At 44.6% G+C, this 19,161-nt stretch overlaps 1 protein-coding gene across 1 annotated transcript in view; it reads right to left on the bottom strand.

The window, feature by feature from the left end:
• The window catches only part of abca2 (ATP-binding cassette, sub-family A (ABC1), member 2), a 220,575-nt gene that overhangs the window by 10,950 nt on the left and 190,464 nt on the right, over positions 1-19,161 (bottom strand). The window contains exons 31-43 of the mRNA XM_056296979.1: positions 17,901-18,114; positions 17,103-17,208; positions 16,914-17,025; positions 16,650-16,710; positions 15,720-15,894; positions 6,320-6,435; positions 5,691-5,838; positions 4,809-4,932; positions 3,703-3,835; positions 3,338-3,458; positions 1,855-2,033; positions 855-996; positions 433-567 (exon numbers count right to left, since the gene is read on the bottom strand). Of these exons, the coding sequence (XP_056152954.1) occupies positions 433-567; positions 855-996; positions 1,855-2,033; positions 3,338-3,458; positions 3,703-3,835; positions 4,809-4,932; positions 5,691-5,838; positions 6,320-6,435; positions 15,720-15,894; positions 16,650-16,710; positions 16,914-17,025; positions 17,103-17,208; positions 17,901-18,114 (1,766 nt within the window). The remainder of the gene's footprint in view (positions 1-432; positions 568-854; positions 997-1,854; positions 2,034-3,337; positions 3,459-3,702; positions 3,836-4,808; positions 4,933-5,690; positions 5,839-6,319; positions 6,436-15,719; positions 15,895-16,649; positions 16,711-16,913; positions 17,026-17,102; positions 17,209-17,900; positions 18,115-19,161) is intronic.

Below are 19,161 nucleotides of genomic sequence, written 5' to 3'. Positions count from 1 at the left end.
GGTTACCAAGCCCATTACAACTGCAACTGGTTTTTCAGTTCACACAGATATCATTTACTTGTTTATCTATTTTTGTGCATGAGAGACACAGAGGCAGTCCTAAGAGCCACCACGGGATCAAGCAGAAGAGTCGAAGGGTAAATAGCAGAGGGTGGAGTGTCCTGTGCCTGAGATGAGTCGAGTAGAATTTAAAAACAAAAAAATCTAAATTTTGCATATATATGAAGGCGTTGTATCAAAGTGTCCTACACCTGCTGCTTTATGTTAAATGGTATGTGGTTAAGACTTCCTCTAAAGTTTTGCATTTTTCACATTTAGACCAAAGATGAAAGAAATGTAAATGAACTGCAGCATCATGGGAGTGGACCGGACTGGAGCACCTAGCATGAACTCAACACTACAAAAAAAAAGAGACAAAAACAAGTTTCTTACCAGGAAAATGAGGGAGGGGTATCCAATGAGGGCAATGGCCGTGGAAAGCTTGCGTTTGTTTCCACCGCTGTAGGTGCCGGCAGGCTTGTCTGCATACTTTGACAGCTCTAGTTTCTCTAGCGCCCATTGCACCACCTAATAATGGAAAAACCACGGTAAAACATCAACGCAATGATGGAGACTCAGTTTCAAAACAACTAACATTTCAGCTTAGACCAACTATATGCATGTACAAAATGTGCACAAAACCAGTTGCACACATAGGCATGGGTATGTGCCTGTGTGTGTCAGCAATTGCACATATGAGTGTTGATTTAAAAGCATGGATGTTTATCTGCAACAGCGACGCACACTTGCACATGTGGGGCAAAAAGAATAAGGTTCTGGTTCCGTATGTGTGTATATAAGCATGTGAGGCCTACCCTCTGCTGGTCTTTCCAGGGAATGCCGCGGAGGCGAGTGTAAAGCTCCAGATGTTCCCTCGCTGTCAGGTCCTCAAACAGGGCATCAAACTGGGGGCAGTAGCCGATACTCTGCTGCACACGCAACAGATCCTTCAGGATGCTGCACACATACCATGAGATGAAACGAGAGCAAGAGTGGGGAGGTGAGGTCAGATGTTTGTTAACATGAATTATATGATAAATAGGATGGGGAGATAAGATGGTAAGATGTTTGTTTTCGTTTTGTTTTGGGGTTCCCCCTCCTCTTTCTCCCCAGTTGTATACGGCCAATTACCCTACTCTTCCAAGCCATCCCATTCGCTGCGCCACCCCCTCTGCCGATCCGGGGAGGGCTGCAGACTACCACATGCCTCCTCCGATACATGTGGAGCCCCCAGCCGCTTCTTTTCAACTGACAGTGAAGAGTTTCGCCAGGGGGACATAGCCTGTGGGAGGATCACGCTATTCCCCTCAGTCCCCCCCCCCCCCCCCAACAGGCACCCCGACTGACCAGAGGAGGCGCTAGTGCAGTGCCCAGGACACATACCCACATCTGGCTTCCCACTCGCAGACACAGCCAACTATGTCTGTAGGGACGCCCGACCAAGTCGGAGGTAACACGGGGATTCGAACTGGCGATCCCCATGTTGGTAGGCAACAGAATAGACCACTACACTACCCGGACGCCAGATGATAAGATAAATATTTATTAGTTCCAGGAGAAAATTCATGCCTCATATCTGAGGTACACACACACACACGCACGCACCCACGCACACGTACACGCACACGCAAACACACATAAGGCAAGTTATTGTTCTTTTACCAGGCTGTAACTCAAAGTTACAGCCTGGTATTAGCCACCGTTGTGGTGAATCATAGCTGTTTTTTTTTTAAATGTTCTTTATCAGTAAGTTCACTACATGTGGAATTTCCCTCAGGTAAAAGGAACTGTGTCTTCAGTGGTTTTTTTTTTTACCTGTTTCCACTTATGAAGGCTTCTCCTCCTGTGGTAGACTCGTCTCCGGTCAGCATTTTAAAAGTGGTGGTTTTCCCTGCGCCATTCACCCCGAGCAAGCCAAAGCATTCTCCTGGACGGACACCAAGGCATAGCCTGTCCACCGCCAAGATACGACCCATTTTCCTGGACTTGTAAACCTTGAGCAAGGCAACGGATGCAAACTCTCATTCAAGATTCAAATCTGATTTTTGATTTCAAATGAAATAAATAGCATTTTAATACAATATTCAAATAATAGTCTGTTTGCAAAAAAAATGAAGTTTTATTTATAATCAATGGCTTTCATTAAAAATGCTGACTTACATTACATGACTTACACTACATTAGAACTGCTGACGGGAAAGTAAAACTCAACAAGAATAAAAAATGTATTTAATGCCATCAGCCAAGTCCTCTGGGCTTCCGTACATTCAAAATACTGATACTGTTAACTCATTTATATACAAATACAATGCATTTGGAAATCAAACTCAAATCCACCTTCATCTTAAGAAAAGTGCTTTCTGAACTCACTGACTTTTGACTAAGTGACTAAACGTGAAGTGATCTAGACACGACTCTGAAACTAGAACAGCCCGACATAAAACAAGAAGTCGTACTGCTGCTTTTCTGAAAACGCAATACAAATTGTGATAGACTAAGTTGCCAGTTCAAACCTCAGCTCCATATTGCAAAAATGTTGAGGTGTCCTTGAGCAAAACACCTGACCCTTAACTGCTCCCGATGAGCTGGTTGTTACCTTGCATGGATAGCACTACTGTCAGTGTGTGTGTGTGTGTGTGTGTGTGTGTGTGCATGGATGAAGGTTGAATCATTCATTCATTGTAAAGTGTTTTGAGTGGATGTTGCTACAGTGAATGTAATCCATTTACCATTTAATTCTTTTTTTGTAGGGGGGATTTTCCCCCGTATTTCTCCCAAATTGTACTTGGCCAACTACCCCACTCTTCCGAGTCGTCCCAGTCGCTGTTCCACCCCCTCTACCGATCCGGGGAGGGCTGCAGACTACCACATACCTCCTCCAATACATGTGGAATTGCCAGCCACTTCTTTTCACCTGACAGTGAGGAGTTTCACCAGGGGGAAGTAGCGCGTAGGAGGATCATGCTATTCCCCCATTCCCCCTCCGAACAGGCGCCCCGACTGTCCAGGGTAGCAACCAGGACACATACCCACATCTGGCTTTCCACCCGCAGACACGGCCAATAGTGTCTGTAGGGACACCCGACCAAGCCAGAGGTAACAAAGGGATTTGAACCGACGATCCCCGTGTTGGTAGGCAACGGAATAGACCGCCACGCCACCCAGATGCCCTACAATTTAATTCTAGCATAAAATTGTAGGCACACGTAATTCAAACATTCAAGTAAAATGTAATGATTGTTATGAAAACACACACACACACATTAATATATAGTTATTGTGAAACCCTGTCTGAGACCTTAGTGAGGTTGTCAATCTTTAGCATGTCATTGTCAGCATCTCCTCGCAGCACCCTCCTCCTTTCACAGGCGACGTCGACATCATCATCTTCTATCGGCTGGCAGCTCACTGGCACCCTCCTGCATCACACACAAACGCACATGTTTAAAGTACATAAAGACCCATTCTAATGGATGGACACATGTTACATTGTTCTGTTCTGCTTCTGACTTGTCCTACTTGAAAAGGGTGCATTTGAATTTGAGAACCTGTTTTTATTTGACATATATAGCTAGTCTTTGGGGATAATATGGGTATGTCTTAAAAGAAAACGCAAGTGGGACACATAAACAAACACACACCAACACCCGCCCATGGACTCACTGAGGTTTCCTGAGAAAGTTGTACTGGCACAGGATAGTTATGAGGAAGCCGACGAAGCCCTCGATGGTCATGGCGACAAGTCCTCGAGTCACAATGTCCCACTCGAACGGAGACTTCATCTTGTCAAACTGGCCTGGAACACAAATTTAGTCTTGGCTTATCAAAATCAGAGAACTCACCACTGAGAACCCCCAAGTAGGTCCTGTAGCACAAGTGCACTGATCAGCAGCTCTGGGCGACATCTCTCTCTCTCTCTCTCTCTCTCTCTCTCTGTCTCTCTCTCTCTCTCACACACACACACACACACACACACACACACACACACACACACACACACACACACACACACACACACACACACACACACAGAAGTCAACAGTAAAAAATTCCATCTCAACCTTGATAATCTCCTTATATTTGACATGATTTTCTAAATGTTAAGATTCACTGTTCATCATCTCAGAATGAAGTAGGGCTGATCTTTTACAGTGTCATCATTTTACAAACCATGAACTTATAATGGATTGCTGTAAACCCCACTGAGGCAAATTTGGAATTTGTGATATTGGGCTATACAAATAAAATTGAACTGACTTGACTTGACTAGACTACCTTCATTCATTCATTCATTATCCAAACCGCTTACTCAGGGTCGCGGGGATGCTGGAGCCTATCTCAGCAGTCATTGGGCGGCAGGCGGGCAGACACCCTGGACAGGCTGCCAGACCATCACAGGGCTGACACACATACACACTCATTCACACCTAGTCACAATTTAGTATTGCCGATTCACCTGACCTACATGTCTTTGGACTGTGGAAGGAAACCCACGCAGATACGGGGAGAACATGCAAACTCCACACAGAGGACAACCCCGGGGCTCGAACCCAGGACCTCTTTACTGTGAGGCAACTGCGCTAACCACTGTGCCACCATGCTGCCACAAGACTACCTATCATTCAAAAAGTGCAATTTGTTTTAAGATGGTGTTAAAGATTAGTTTTGTTACAGTGGGCGTCGCCTTTGCTCAAATAGCCGAAGTTGTGACACAAAGGAGGTTGTGTACTTATTTGTTACTCTTGGGATGGCGTGAGATACATGCATACCTATCTTAGCATAGTATTCGTTGATGTACTCATTATAAGCCATCTCCATCAGGCCGTGGCCCAGGTTGTAGTTGGGGAAGATGAGAAAACAAGACTTCAGATAACTGTTGACTCTTTTCAGATCCTGGAGAAGAACAAAGGGACTTGTAAAGGCTTCTACACAAACAAACAAACTCACAGACATACCCAGAGACTGGATCTGACAATGCTCCTAGTAAAATTAAAAACACTTTATTCCAAGCAACTGTTGATTCGTTTTTAGAAAAAGCGACCACCCTGCTTCATTTGATAACTCAAGGGAATCCAATGAGTGAATGTACATCACCTAATAGCCTCGGTAAGGACACATGGTAATTTTGGCAGATAATGCCTTTTTTGGTTTGACTGTGTTACCACCACATGCCTCCTCTGATACATGTGGAGTCACCAGCTGCTTCTTTTCACCTGACAGTGAGGAGTTTCACCAAGGGGACGTAGCACGTGGGAGGATCACACTGTTCCCCCCCAGTTACCCCTCCCCCCTGAACAGGCCGACCGACCAGAGCAGGCCTAGTGCAGTGACCAGGACACATACCCACATCTGGCTTCCCACCTACAGACACAGCCAATTGTGCCCAACCAAGCCGGAGGTAACACAGGGATTCGAACCGGCAAGCCCCGTGTTGGTAGGCAATGGAATAGACCACTACACTACCCGGATGCCCCTATAAGTCATAACTTTGATATCTGTCCCGACAACGATAATGCATTTTTAAGCAATTATTGGCTAAATAATAAGCTGACCAATATATTGTGCACCTCTAATCTTTGTAATACTACAGTATGTTACTTGATATACTGGTATGGATTAACACAGGGTGCAGAAATGAGGGTCAAGCTAACCTTGTCGTGCTCAAACAGCTGGAGGAGGAATGTCGCCACAGTAGCAGTGATGCCAATGAAGAGATTGATGACAATAAGGAACACATAGGCTGTACTGGGCACCTCGAACCAGAAGGAGGCAGGATACATGATGGGAGTGATAGACCACCTAAAAGGTGAAGGAAGTGGTTTTTCTTTATTCAATTTGTATTTCAATTTATTCAACTTTAAATACACAAGAAACACATACAAAATCTTCAGTAGAGGGAAAGGAGAAAAAGTATAATGTTAGAGAATCCATGTATGCTTAGTACATAAGATTTTTGATAAACTGCTTGAAATTACATTCAAATATTCAGCGAAACTGCATTGTGGTGAATTATGCATTGGCAATCATACTGTAATAATTAAGGGCACAGCAACACCATGTTTTCTTTCAGGTCACACATGCGGTAGAGTTCTTTTACAGCTTATTTGACATCAACTACAATATAAATGAAGACTGGCATGCAACAACACCACATGTGGGAATACAGCCAGTGGCGCTGTGAATTCCCATGAACCTGGGGACTTTCTAAGGTTTCTTCTTAAAGAAAATATTAAAAGTAATGGGAGCGGCACTGTGGATGAGATGGGGTGGTAACACTCACCCATAGAGCAGGAAGAGGGAGAGGACGGCGGGGAAGTTGGTGGGAGAGGTGTAGGCCGGCAGGTCAAACACAAACAGAATGAGGACACAGCAGGTGGCTGGCACCAAATAGTTCAGCTGTCAAAGAAAAGAGATGGGAGAGACAACGTTCAGCCTGGGAAATACTGTTTCTATTTAGTACTGGTGATGAATGAGGACTCCGTTATTACCACACACACTCTGTTTCTCTCTCTAAAATGAATGCAAGCAGGCTATTGTCTACACCTACAGCAATGAACACATACATAGTATATAGTCAGGATTGGGTTGTAACCAAATACAATTAACAGTGTTATGTATTCACGAACTATCTATTTTCAGCCCGGGTTAGTATGTTTCAAAACACCAGTATACAGATTACAGCTACTTTGTGAATTTTGAGGAAATTACTTTTAGATTACTTCCCACCTAATCGGCATCGGTCTTATGGTTGGAATGATGTTTTCATGATTTACTGGCAGGCAAGTGCGAGCTCACATAAAATTTGAATATAAGATAGAGGGAAATCGTATTTTAAAGGGTATTTGCAACTCAGTGACATTAGAAGACATGGAAACCTTCTGTCTAGGCATTGTATGTCATGTAGTGTGTGTGACATCAACAGAAAAGGCCTCCCCCATGAAAATTATATGCTCTGGCGTCGACATGGCTCCTAATTAAAAGTAATCACGTCATCATCATCATCATCATCTCATCATCAGCTGTTTCTCCGGGGTTGGGTCGTGGTGGCAGCAAGCTAAGAAGGGCACTCCAGACGTCGCTCTCCCCAGCAACGCCCTCCAGCTCCTCCTGGGGATCCCAAGGCATTCCCAGGCTAGATTGGACATGTAGTCCCTCCAGCGAGTTCTGGGTCTACCCTGGGGTCTCCACCCAGTTGGCCGTGCCCAGAAAACCTCCAAAGGAAGGCGCCAAGGAGGTGTCTTAATCAGATGCCTGAACCACCTCAACTGCCTCCTTTTGATGTGAAGGAGCAGCGGCTCTACTCCGAACTCTCTTCGGATGTCTGAGCTTCTCACCCTATCTCTAAGGCTGAGTCCAGACACCCTACAGAGAAAACTCATTTCAGCTGCTTGTATCCATGATCTCACCCTTTCAGTCACTACTGTTGATTGATATTAAATATAATCCGAGTGTATTTTGTATTACTCTGTATGTAACCAATGTATGTAACCAGAACAGAGGGTGAAGAAGACACCTTCATGTAGACAAATATATTGCAGGTCTCCCACAAGAATGTGGGTAGGGGAGGGGGTTGCCCCCCCCTGGGGCCTTGGGAGAGACACCGTGTCTGGTACGAGGAGGACCCCCTGCTAAGCTCAGTAGGTTGAAACAGGATGAGCACTTCTTAAAGCTCAACCACCAAAAGGTTCTATTGATAGGATAATCAAGACCAGAGGTGTCGTAAAGGAGAAGCAGGGGGGTCTATATAACCCACCAGGACACACAAAGAAGTCAGACACACACGACGGATTGGCAGTGTGTCTCCAGATCTGTATTCAATAAAATTATTTTAATCTCCTAAGATGTGGTGGCTGTTTTCTTCACATCAACGGACCCGGGGACGAGGACCACGAAGGGGATTTCTCAACAAATTGGGGGCTTCGTCCGGGATGTGAAGAAGCAGTCCTAATTGGACAGTGTGGCTGCCCGCCGAAACCTCCCGAGCTTGGGGTCGACCCATAATACGAATAAGGTAAGCAGAACCTGTTTTAACGAAATCTGCATATTGGACTGAATTACTAAATTGTACTAAGCTCGGGAAGGAGAAGGCGGCCAGTTTAACAAAAAAAGGAGGGGTTGGAGTCCCCTACGGTAAGAGTAAAAAGGAGATAATCGGTAGAAGAGGTTGGAGTCCTCTGTCTAAGATCCTAGGTAGTGGCGCACCCACTCACTCTCTGACGAGGGGGTGAGGTTAAGGCTGGGAAAACTCTCCCGGGGAATTGAGGACCCCCAAAGGAGGGAAGCTTAGAGCTCAGTAAGGGTTGGAGTCCCTGAACAATTGGTTAAATAGAGTAAGGGTTGGAGTCCCTGAACAATTGGTTAAATAGAGTAAGGGTTGGAGTCCCTGAACAATTGGTTAAATAGAGTAAGGGTTGGAGTCCCTGAACAATTGGTTAAATAGAGTAAGGGTTGGAGTCCCTGAACAATTGGTTAAATAGAGTAAGGGTTGGAGTCCCTGAACAATTGGTTAAATAGAGTAAGGGTTGGAGTCCCTGAACAATTGGTTAAATAGAGTAAGGGTTGGAGTCCCTGAACAATAGGTTAAATAGAGTAAGGGTTGGAGTCCCTGAACAATAGGTTAAATAGAGTAAGGGTTGGAGTCCCTGAACAATAGGTTAAATAGAGTAAGGGTTGGAGTCCCTGAACAATAGGTTAAATAGAGTAAGGGTTGGAGTCCCTGAACAATTGGTTAAATAGAGTAAGGGTTGGAGTCCCTGAACAATTGATTAAATAGAGTAAAGGGTTGGAGTCCCTGAACAATAGGTTAAATAAAATAGAGGGTTGGAGTCCCTAACAGATAGACAGGAGACGTAAGAAGGTAGAATGGAAAAAGAAGAAGGAGAAAAAAGCGGGAGCGGACCGCAGTGGAAGTCCCTGCAGAAGCAGAGCGACATACTGATACAAATGATGACGAACCAAAAAATGAGGGTCCCAAGGCAAAGGCGAGACGAAGGGAGGAAGAACAAAGGAGGTTAGAAGAAGCTATTACAAGCGGAGAGAGAAAGGCAGAGGACGCCGTTCCGTTGGGAAGGTATTTGTGGCGGGTGAAAAGGGTGAAGAGAAGCCCCGGTGGAAGTCCTTACGGGAACAAATAGATGTACTGGTCAGAATAATGTTGAATAATCGGAAAAGAAAGAGTGTGAAAGTAGGGAAAGAAAAAGCTAAAGAGGACTATGACATGAAACCATTGGTACCAAACCGCGCCTTGACTGACCCTGACTGACTTTTGTGTTTGACATGACTTGTCTGTGTGTGTGCTCATAGTTTGTTTTGTGGTGTTTGTCCGTCTGGCCATTTTGTGTTGTTTAGAAGTTGCAAGTCCTTGAGAGTGGCTTAAAAGGGGATATAAAAGCTGGGGGAGGTTTTGTTTTGGCTTTTCCAAACCTTTTGTTTTCCTGACAATTGGGGTGTGAGAAGAGTCTTCAGAGACCACCTCGTTTAGCATCCTTATCAGACCCAACCCGGTTTTTGTTCCTGTTTGATTGGCAACTGGCTTTAGAAAGTCACTAACCTGAAGCACTGATTATTTAAATCCTTTCAAGAAATCTATTTCTTTTCTTTTTGAGGTACCTCATATAAAATGTGATATATCCATTTGGTTTTTGTTTTTGTTGCATTGAAAAGTTTTTGTGGTGTATTTTTCACGTTAACTTGATCCTGTCCTCACTTCTTTTAGGATTCCCCTAAACCGAAGGATTCCCTGTCCCTATTTCATTTTCTGAACTGTTAAGCAGAACTCTGTTATGTCCAACGCCACAGTTGCAATATTTTTAATTTTACCTATTCTGTTTTTCTTTCTGTTACTGGAATTTTTTTTTTAAAGAATAACTGGTGGGAACCAGCTGCCTACCCACTTCACACCTTGGGGGGATGGGGGGTTGCCTTGAGAGTAACAGGGACAGTGTAAACCACAGTTATGTTGTTTTAAGCTGTTGTTGTTTTTCTTTCCATTAGAAGACACCCATTGGTTTATTTGTTTTTATGTTGACTTTCCTCTGTGTTAAATTGAACTTGTTTTGTTTTTCAAAACTAAGGTGTGAATTTTATGATGTTGTTCTTCTTTTTTTTTTTTAAAGAGGGTATTCATTTCTTTGACAATTTCTTGTGTGGAGGACGATTACATTTTATTTGAATATGAATGAAACATACTGAGTCCTGCGTTTTAAAGGTCTATGCTATGGCTATGTTTATGTTATTTTTTACCATGAGTTTAAACCTCCTCATAAGACTCATTTTTGGTTTGATTTATTTGGTTTTAACTGATTACATCAATTTCTTTGTATTGTTAATTGAGCATTTCTTTTCTTTGAAACCCCACCTCCCTCTTTTTGGGGCCTTGAAAAGGGGCTTCTTGTTGTTTCATTTGGTTAAGGTGGGGGGGCATTTGTTTTTTGTCTTCAAACAGCTCATTGTTTCAATGATTTACAAGATACCTTATGGTTTTATTCATTTAGGTTTATTTGAACATTCAGGATCTGAGACAACTATCTTTATCATCCCTCATCTGTTTTAGTTTTAGAGAATTTATTTCAGATAAGTACAACATTACAGACTTCAGAACATTTGTAAACAGCTTGGATGAAATGAAAGTCCGATTCATTCGACTGCATGAAATTGTTTTTGGTTTACTAACAACTAACATACAAACTGATCATATCATACTTTCATTTTTTTTTCTGTTCTCCTTCATGGTTAAATGGGTTGACACAATGTGTTCTGTTCTTGTGTAAAAAGAGGGGTAGTGGGAATGAGGAATTGAAATTTAGAATGGTTGTGAGCCTTCTTCTGTACAGTTTTCTTTGATTTTTTACTTCATAAGAAACAAACGGATACGAACTTGGATCATAGCGGAAGTATCTGAAGAACACTGAATCAAGTTGACTACGAATCTTCAGAATCCTAGAATGACAGTGTTTTCAGTGTAGTGCAGTTTCTCTCTGAAAGTTTTTCCCCTTCAGATATTGTCACCACCTGCTCCTCCCCCTCCTCCAGACGGGCTGAGTAACACCCTCACTCCCGTGGTACCGGGTCCAGGGGCCCGGGGTATGCTCCACGGGAAGACAACCTCCCGGCTGGACAGAACAAAGAGCAACCCGCCACATAACGCGGCTGTAGGAGCTGTGTCTGTGTGAGGGTGGTCTCCAAGGTGTCCCGGTCAGCTTCCGGGTGAGAGAGGAGGTGAGGGTGGTCTGCTCCTGGCCCAGCCAATCCTCCAACATGAAGACCCTCTGGTTGTCTAGATGAGACTAGCACCAGCTTCCTAGCTCTGGAGACCATAGGTTTGGGTTTGGCTTTGAGAGTCTGAAATCGCCTTGCCTCTGTGGAGTCTGTAACCAGTGACAACTTTGAACGTTTAACTGCAGCTGAGTCCACCATCAAAATGGTCCGAACCCAAAACCGGTCTGCAGGACCGAATCGACGACCTCGAGAACCGATCTCGGAGGGTCAATCTCCATGTACTGAACATTTTTGAAGGCAGTGAGGCCGGTAGAGATCCGGTGCAGTTCATGTCGGAGATGCTGATGCAAATAATGGGTCCTGCTGTCTTTTACTCGCCTGGCCGAAGCAGCATCACTTTTACTCCTCACCTGCTGCATTGTGCCCATAGTTCGGAGTTTGATACACGGCCTTATTGCTACTCAGCTCGTGTATTATCACCTCCTTGCCCAACAGGACGGGGACCTTGTTTCATCTTCCCCCTCTCCACCACTGATTTCCCTCGCCCCCCCCACAAGGACTTCGGTTCTGAATCCTCCTACACCTCCTCCAATGACAGCGACTCCCCCGTCTGAATGATACTTTATGACGAACACTGGTTAACTCTTTCGATTCCGGTTGTTCTCATGGCTGTTTCTCATTTCTGTTTATGCATGTTATGTGTGCTGATTGGTATTATTTCTATGTTACCTTTGGGTGTTCAATGATGAACAAAAGGGGGGAATTGTGGAGCACAAATAGTACTCCATGTGCACTCCGTAGGTACTCTGTAGTTTTCCACTTCTCTGTGTGTATGAAACTTCTCATTCACTGCAGACACACACACATGGCCACTAAATCCCACACACTGCAGACGACAAATGGTCACTAACACATGAGGGCCTCCCCAGCCTTGGGCAGTAAAGATAACAACTAGGGGTCACTAAAACATGAGGGCCACTCCGGCCTGGGGCAGTAAAAGAATAAATCTACAGACACTCACCAGGCACAGAACATGACTGATGTTTTCCTGCATTCCTTTGTAAGACAACACCTTGGTTAATGCAGGAAACATAGGGTATGACACGACGGACTGTGCTAGAAAACCCCTTATCTCCAGTATAGGGGCGGAGCATATCCTCACAGACTGACTCCTGTGATTATATGACTCTCCATCGGCAGATGCATTAGAGATTTTCTGTTTGCTCCAATATTTGTCCAATGATTGTTCGTCCCAGAGGTTGCTGGGGCAAGAGCCCATTAAGAGGATAAGAAAATCCACAATTTGGTGTCAGAAGTGGGATCTCACGTCGCTCGCCAAACGGACAACCGGCGGACTGATCTTCTCGGGACAAGAACATAGTTACCGATCTCCCAATAACCTAAGAAAGGGAGAGGCGGGTGGTCCGTTTGGTCGGTGTCGCCGAGATTCCTCAGCAAAACCCTGGGAGATTCGTCGCACGCGTAAGATCATTTAAAAACGCGCATGAGGTCGTGCACTGACAATAATGCGGCTGTTTACCCTCGGTCTCGCACTAATAAGAGTGCTGGTAGGATTAAGTGAAGAAAAAAAAGAAGAAAAAACAAGGAAAAAAAAGGGTAACCATATACTCAGACTCGGAATAGGGCATGTAGGGGCTGTTCAGATGAATCGAAATCTTTGCCATTGGTGGCATCCTTTTTTGACCGACATGACTAAATACCACGTCAAGAGTTGCCCCATTTGCACTCAGTATAATCCACGCCCCACCATAAAACCTGAGATGGGGGGATTTCCCCTGATCTCTTGTCCAGGACAAGAGGTGGTATTGGATTATACGGATATGGGGGAAGCCAAGAGGGTGAAAGGATACCAGTATTTGTTGGTGTGTGTGGATCAATTGACAGGGTGGCCGGAGACATGGCCGGCAAAAAAGGAAGATAGCGCCACTGTTATAAAATGCTTGATTAACCACTACATACCTCGACATGGATTCCCCTCCAAAATCCGCTCTGACAACGGATCTCATTTCAAGGGGGCCGACCTCAGAAAGGTCGAGAGCCTATTAGGACTGAAACACGCCTTTGGGACCGTATACCATCCACAGTCCCAGGGCAAGGTAGAAAGAATGAATCAAAACCTCAAACAAAAACTGGCTAAAATTTGCGCTCAAACTAAAATGAATTGGGTTGAGGCCCTTCCCTTGGCACTAATGACGATTAGGTCATCGATCAATCAGGGGACCGGGTTCACCCCATATGAATTAATGACGGGGCGACAGTTTCCGGGGCCAGGGGCGGCCCCAACGGAGGGACTAGAGTCAATGGGGGGAACTAAAAGCACATGTTTTAAAGAATTACAGACTTTGGTTTCAGATTTCTCCCGACAGGTTGGCGTAAAACGCATGCCAGCACCGGAATCCACCCTCCCCCAGGCGCGGTGGATCCTGTTGCGACCCATTAAGCGGAAGTGGGCGGAGCCCCGACGGACCGGACCCTACGAGGTGGTAGAGAGGACGTCTCATGCAGTCCGGCTGAAAGGGAAAGGAGAAGTCTGGTACCACTGGAGTCAGTGTGCTGTCGCGGAGGAGCCCGGACAGACCCTAGACGCTATACCAGAGGGCCTACAGGAGGCAACGTCCCCCCAGGAAGAGAGACCAGATTCCAGCGAAACACCAAAACACACTGTTAGCTTGGAACAGGGTGAAAGTGCTGGTAACCTCTCCCCTAGGTCATAGAGGAACCCGGCCGGACGATCACATACCCGGCTAGAAGAAGCTGATTGGGGAGGAACGGTCCAGCAGATCGGCGACCCAGCAGCCTGCGCCATGACGGTCAAAAGAACTCACCATCATGTAGAAACTAGATTTGCGGTTGGGGCTCTGGCCGTGGTGATGTGGCTGACCGTGTGCGTCGGGGCTTTTGATTTAACCCAGAGCCGGGCAAAGAGGGACGAGGTAAAAAGGGGGTGTTTGCTCTATGTTTGGGGACCAGTGTTGTACTTTCATTCCCAATAACACCGCCCCAGATGGATCTGTTACACGAGCCCTCGAGGGTCTGAGGGCATTATCACAAACCATGCATGAGTACTCTGGGATTGCCAACCCGTTTGAAAGATGGCTCTTTTCCCTCGGCGTATTCCTGGCTATACTAGTTACTTGCGGTTGTTGCCTCATACCCTGCCTGCGTTCCCTGGTAAACCGGCTCATCATCACGGCTATCGAGCATAAAGACGGGGAACTACCGCCCCCTATGATGCCCCTGTTTGTCCTGAACCCCTTAGATCAGGAGTTAGAAGCCTTTTAGTGATCTCCTTAGAGGAGATCAAAAGGGGGAATTGTTGATTGATATTAAATATAATCCGAGTGTATTTTGTATTACTCTGTATGTAACCAATGTATGTAACCAGAACAGAGGGTGAAGAAGACACCTTCATGTAGACAAACATATTGCAGGTCTCCCACAAGAATGTGGGTAGGGGAGGGGGTTGCCCCCCCCTGGGGCCTTGGGAGAGACACCGTGTCTGGTACGAGGAGGACCCCCTGCTAAGCTCAGTAGGTTGAAACAGGATGAGCACTTCTTAAAGCTCAACCACCAAAAGGTTCTATTGATAGGATAATCAAGACCAGAGGTGTCGTAAAGGAGAAGCAGGGGGGTCTATATAACCCACCAGGACACACAAAGAAGTCAAACACGCACGACGGATTGGCAGTGTGTCTCCAGATCTGTACTCAATAAAATTATTTTAATCTCCTAAGACGTGGTGGCTGTTTTCTTCACATCAACGGACCCAGGGACGAGGACCACGAAGGTGATTTCTCAACACTACCCAAAGCTCATGACCATAGGTGAGGGTTGGAACAAAGACTGACTGGTAAATTGACAGCTTTGCCTTCCGGCTCAGCTCCCTCTTTGTCACAACGGTCAAGTACAACATCTGCATTACTACATGCTGCACCAATCCACCTGTCAAGTAATCACAATCTTTTAAACAAAAAAAACAACTAGTAACTATTTTGAAAATGGCACGTGCACATTTCCTTCTGTGTGCACGGTCAGCACATACTTAGATTATCTCATGGAGACACCAGTAACACCAAGGAATAAGCAACAACAACGTGACAAATAATACTAATGATGAAGCACAACTCTTTCACATGAGCCTTTGTAATCTGCATAAGTTACTCTTTTTGAGTATTGTAACTGAATACACTGATAATTACATTTAGGACAGTGTATTTAGGCGATACTTTTTCCAAAGTATTCTGCCCAACCCTGATTAAAATACTAATGAAGTCTCTCATTTATGATTGTACCTACTAGTTTCCCTCTGTTTTGCTCTCTCTCTTTCACACTACACACATACACACACACACACACACACACACACACACACACACACACACACAGATACAGTAACAGACCCTCCATGTCCCACGTAAAAAGCCATAAATATCCTCCCTCACCATGTCCCATATGTAGTTAGCAAGCCAGTAAATGACAGGGTCACATCCACTGACAAACTGCAGGTGTTTGGCCTTGGTGGATTTCTCCGCTACCAGAAACACCACAAAGCTGGCTGGCACAAAGGACATGGCCACAATGATGAAGATCGCTATCACCACATCTGTTCCCTGGAGTCTAGAGGTAAAGACAGAGACGAGAGGAGATGATGAGATCAGATAAGTCAAAATGAAGTGAAAGTGAGGGAAGGCGAGTTAAAATGTTAAAAGCAAATTATAGGATTAATAGGATGGGAAGAAAAAATATGTGATTGTTTTTTTGTTTTTTTATTTTCCCCCTTTTTCTCCTCAATTGTATCCAGCCAATTTAGCCCACTTTTCCGAGCCATCCCAGTCTCTGCTTCACCCCCTCTGCCGATCCGGGGAAGGCTGCAGACTACATGTCTCCTCTGATATACGTGGAGTCGCTAGTCACTTCTTTTCACCTGACAGTGAGGAGTTTCACCAGGGGGACGGAGCGCATGGGAGGATCACGCTATTCCCCCCCAGTTTCCCCTCCCCCCCGAACAGGTGCCCTGACCGACCAGAGGAGGCGCTGGTGCAGCGACCAGGACACATAGCCACATCCAGCTTCCCACCTGCAGACACGTCAAATTCTATCTGTAGGGACGCCCGACCAAGCCGGAGGTAACACGGGGATTCGAGCTGGCGATCCTCGTGTTGGTAGGCAACGGAATAGACTGCTACACTACCCGGATGCCCGGAAGATAAAATGTTTGATAAGATAAAGGTGTTTATTGGTTTCAAGGGGAAACTCAAGTGTTATACAAAAGCGAAGGAACACACACACACACACACACACACACACAGAAAAAAATGTTGAGTGAAAAAATAATAACTATACAAATTAACGGAGGGTAAGAAGCCACTTACAGGTAGTCCAAAGAGAGACTGGCGCTGGTGCGATTCATTGGATGGTTTGTCAGTGTGATTCCTGTGGAACATATCCACCCCCCCACACACACACACACTTGACTTAGTTTGAGAAACTAAAAAGAGAAAGCAAACAGCTTATAATTACACTACTATTACCAGTGTAAAAACTTCTATTTGTGGTAGAACAAAAAGTTGATGAGATGAAAAAGAGAGATACACATTCACAGACGACACAAGCGTTGCTCTAACATATAGAATTACCATAAGCAGCGGGGTTTCCCTTGGATGTAGGCAGGTTGGCACGGAGAATGGCATTGTTGAGGACATTGAGATAAGTTGGCATGCTGTGGTACCCTTTATTGTTGTACAAGACCTAAAGACAAGGCAAGTTCTGTCAGTTGTAGCTCACATTTGTCCAAGTCTATTAACAGTTGCATCCAAGAGTCTTACCTGAGATGATCTTCGAACTGCTATCTTGCGAACCATGGGAGGTGTCTTTCTCCCAAAGGATGGTGGGATTGATTTCTGGATGTTCCCCACTGTTATACCACCATATCTGATGACACAGAGAAAGTGCATAGAAACATGAAAAAGAATTTCAAATGTTCATTACAATATTTAACTTCCTCCTTTTGTGTATGTGTTAGTTCTCATTTGCAAATGTCTGCACCCTACAACTTTCCATAGTGTCCACACTTTCTTTGCACATACAGTGTGTCAAGTCCTGCAACATGTACACCAATACTTCTTTGAAACTAGTGCTGGGTGATAGGGGAATAATATTGTCACAATAATCATAGGGAATTTTACATGATTGATTTATACTATGTTATCTGCTTACAGCTGCAAAAATACCATGTTTAAGAATCCAATTGAAGTTCATCACATTGAACTGTTTGGGAATGTAAAAGCATAACATAAAACCAAAACTAGTTTTCAAATAATACTCCCTCAAATATTTATCAGAACTCATTTTGTGAGAAAGTTTGACAGTATATTATCTGTATCATTAATTTAGAGAACAAACGTGTAAAACAGGGTATGACAATATCAGAATTTCCCCCCAATACATTGCCAATTAAAGATGATAAATGATAATACTGAATTATCATCCAGCCCTATTTGAAACGCTATGCTTTCTCTATGTCTCAGCAATAATGACACCAAGACAAACTCTTGTGGATGTGTTGAATTTAGCAAGTGAAGTTTTCTGATGGGTAAAAGTGAATAATTGCACAAAGGACAAACCTGTGCAAGCGCAGTCTGTCTGAGGTGAAGAGGAGGTACTCTGAGACATTGCGGCCTGTTATGTCCACCAGGATGTCCCCGGTCACCACTTTCATCAGCGGGGGCCGTCCTCCGATCCCGCTGGGACAAGAGAAGCCGGTCCCCTGCATGGAGCAGGTACATCGCACCGGCTCATGGATGGACAGGGGTAGGGTTGGAGGAGACGTCACTGGCTCTGACCAAAGGAACAGGAGTTATAGCTACCCTATACTTGAAGTTAACATTCTTTAGCATTATTCGTGGACATCTGAACCATTTCTCCTTTTAACATAATGGGTGTTGAGACACTTCTTGTGAGATAAGGCATTTTGAAATAAATGAATTGACTTTCTGTATACTACGTCCACACAATAGTTTGTGATTATGTATGGTTTTGGTCAACAGTTGCAAATTATTCTTAGTATGTCATCAAAACTCTTTAGGATACTACTGGATCGCTGAATAAATCAGTGTCAGGTAAAAGCTATTTAAGTGTCCGAATTATTTGCAGTGATTATCTACTCTGATGCCATCAATGTAGTTTCCTCTGGAACAAATACTAAAGGGAAACAATGATGGTTTTCAACATTATTTGATCCTAATTAGGCCTTAGGACCAATTAGGCTGCATGCACTACTATGCTCACTGCTCTCAGGCTGTAGTTAGACGAGCTCTGATTGACTCAGTAGTCCGATGTTCTACTTTTGAGAGCATGAGCACATTGACTGCTGCTTTTCCTCTCAATAATTTTAAAATATATTTACTAGTTGGTATTGATCGTTATATCGAATTTTAGATTGTACTCGTGTATTTATTGTTTTTTTCCTTCTGCTGCTTGCTCAGTCGGCTTGCTGAACGGTGAGGATTGTTTTAAGACCTGTTTGCTTTTCTGCGGACTCTACTGATTCACTCAATCATCCTGTTTTCAAACATTTCAACAACAACATGGCCATGTGTGAGAACTGTAATCTGATTTACGACTGCAGAATAAAATCCAGGGGAAGGAAAAGTTGATCGATAGTTTTCTATCGTCACTTTTGTCTTGTCCAAGTATATCTCGTATAAGCAGGCATCCCTTGCTCTATCACCCTCTTCCTGGCTATCAAGAGGCTGCCGTCTCAGACTCTTACAACACTTCCATGGCTGGCATTGACCAGAGCAAGAGCCAGTGCCAAATCTGGTGCCCAAGTTGAGAGCCCGGTAGCTGTGGAGAATGGACTATCCAATGTGTGTGAAGCTGATC

The sequence above is a fragment of the Lampris incognitus genome, chromosome 1 (genome assembly GCF_029633865.1).
Source record: "Lampris incognitus isolate fLamInc1 chromosome 1, fLamInc1.hap2, whole genome shotgun sequence".
In the NCBI taxonomy this organism is placed as follows: Eukaryota; Metazoa; Chordata; class Actinopteri; order Lampriformes; family Lampridae; genus Lampris; species Lampris incognitus.
This window is presented reverse-complemented; position numbering and strand designations above follow the sequence as displayed.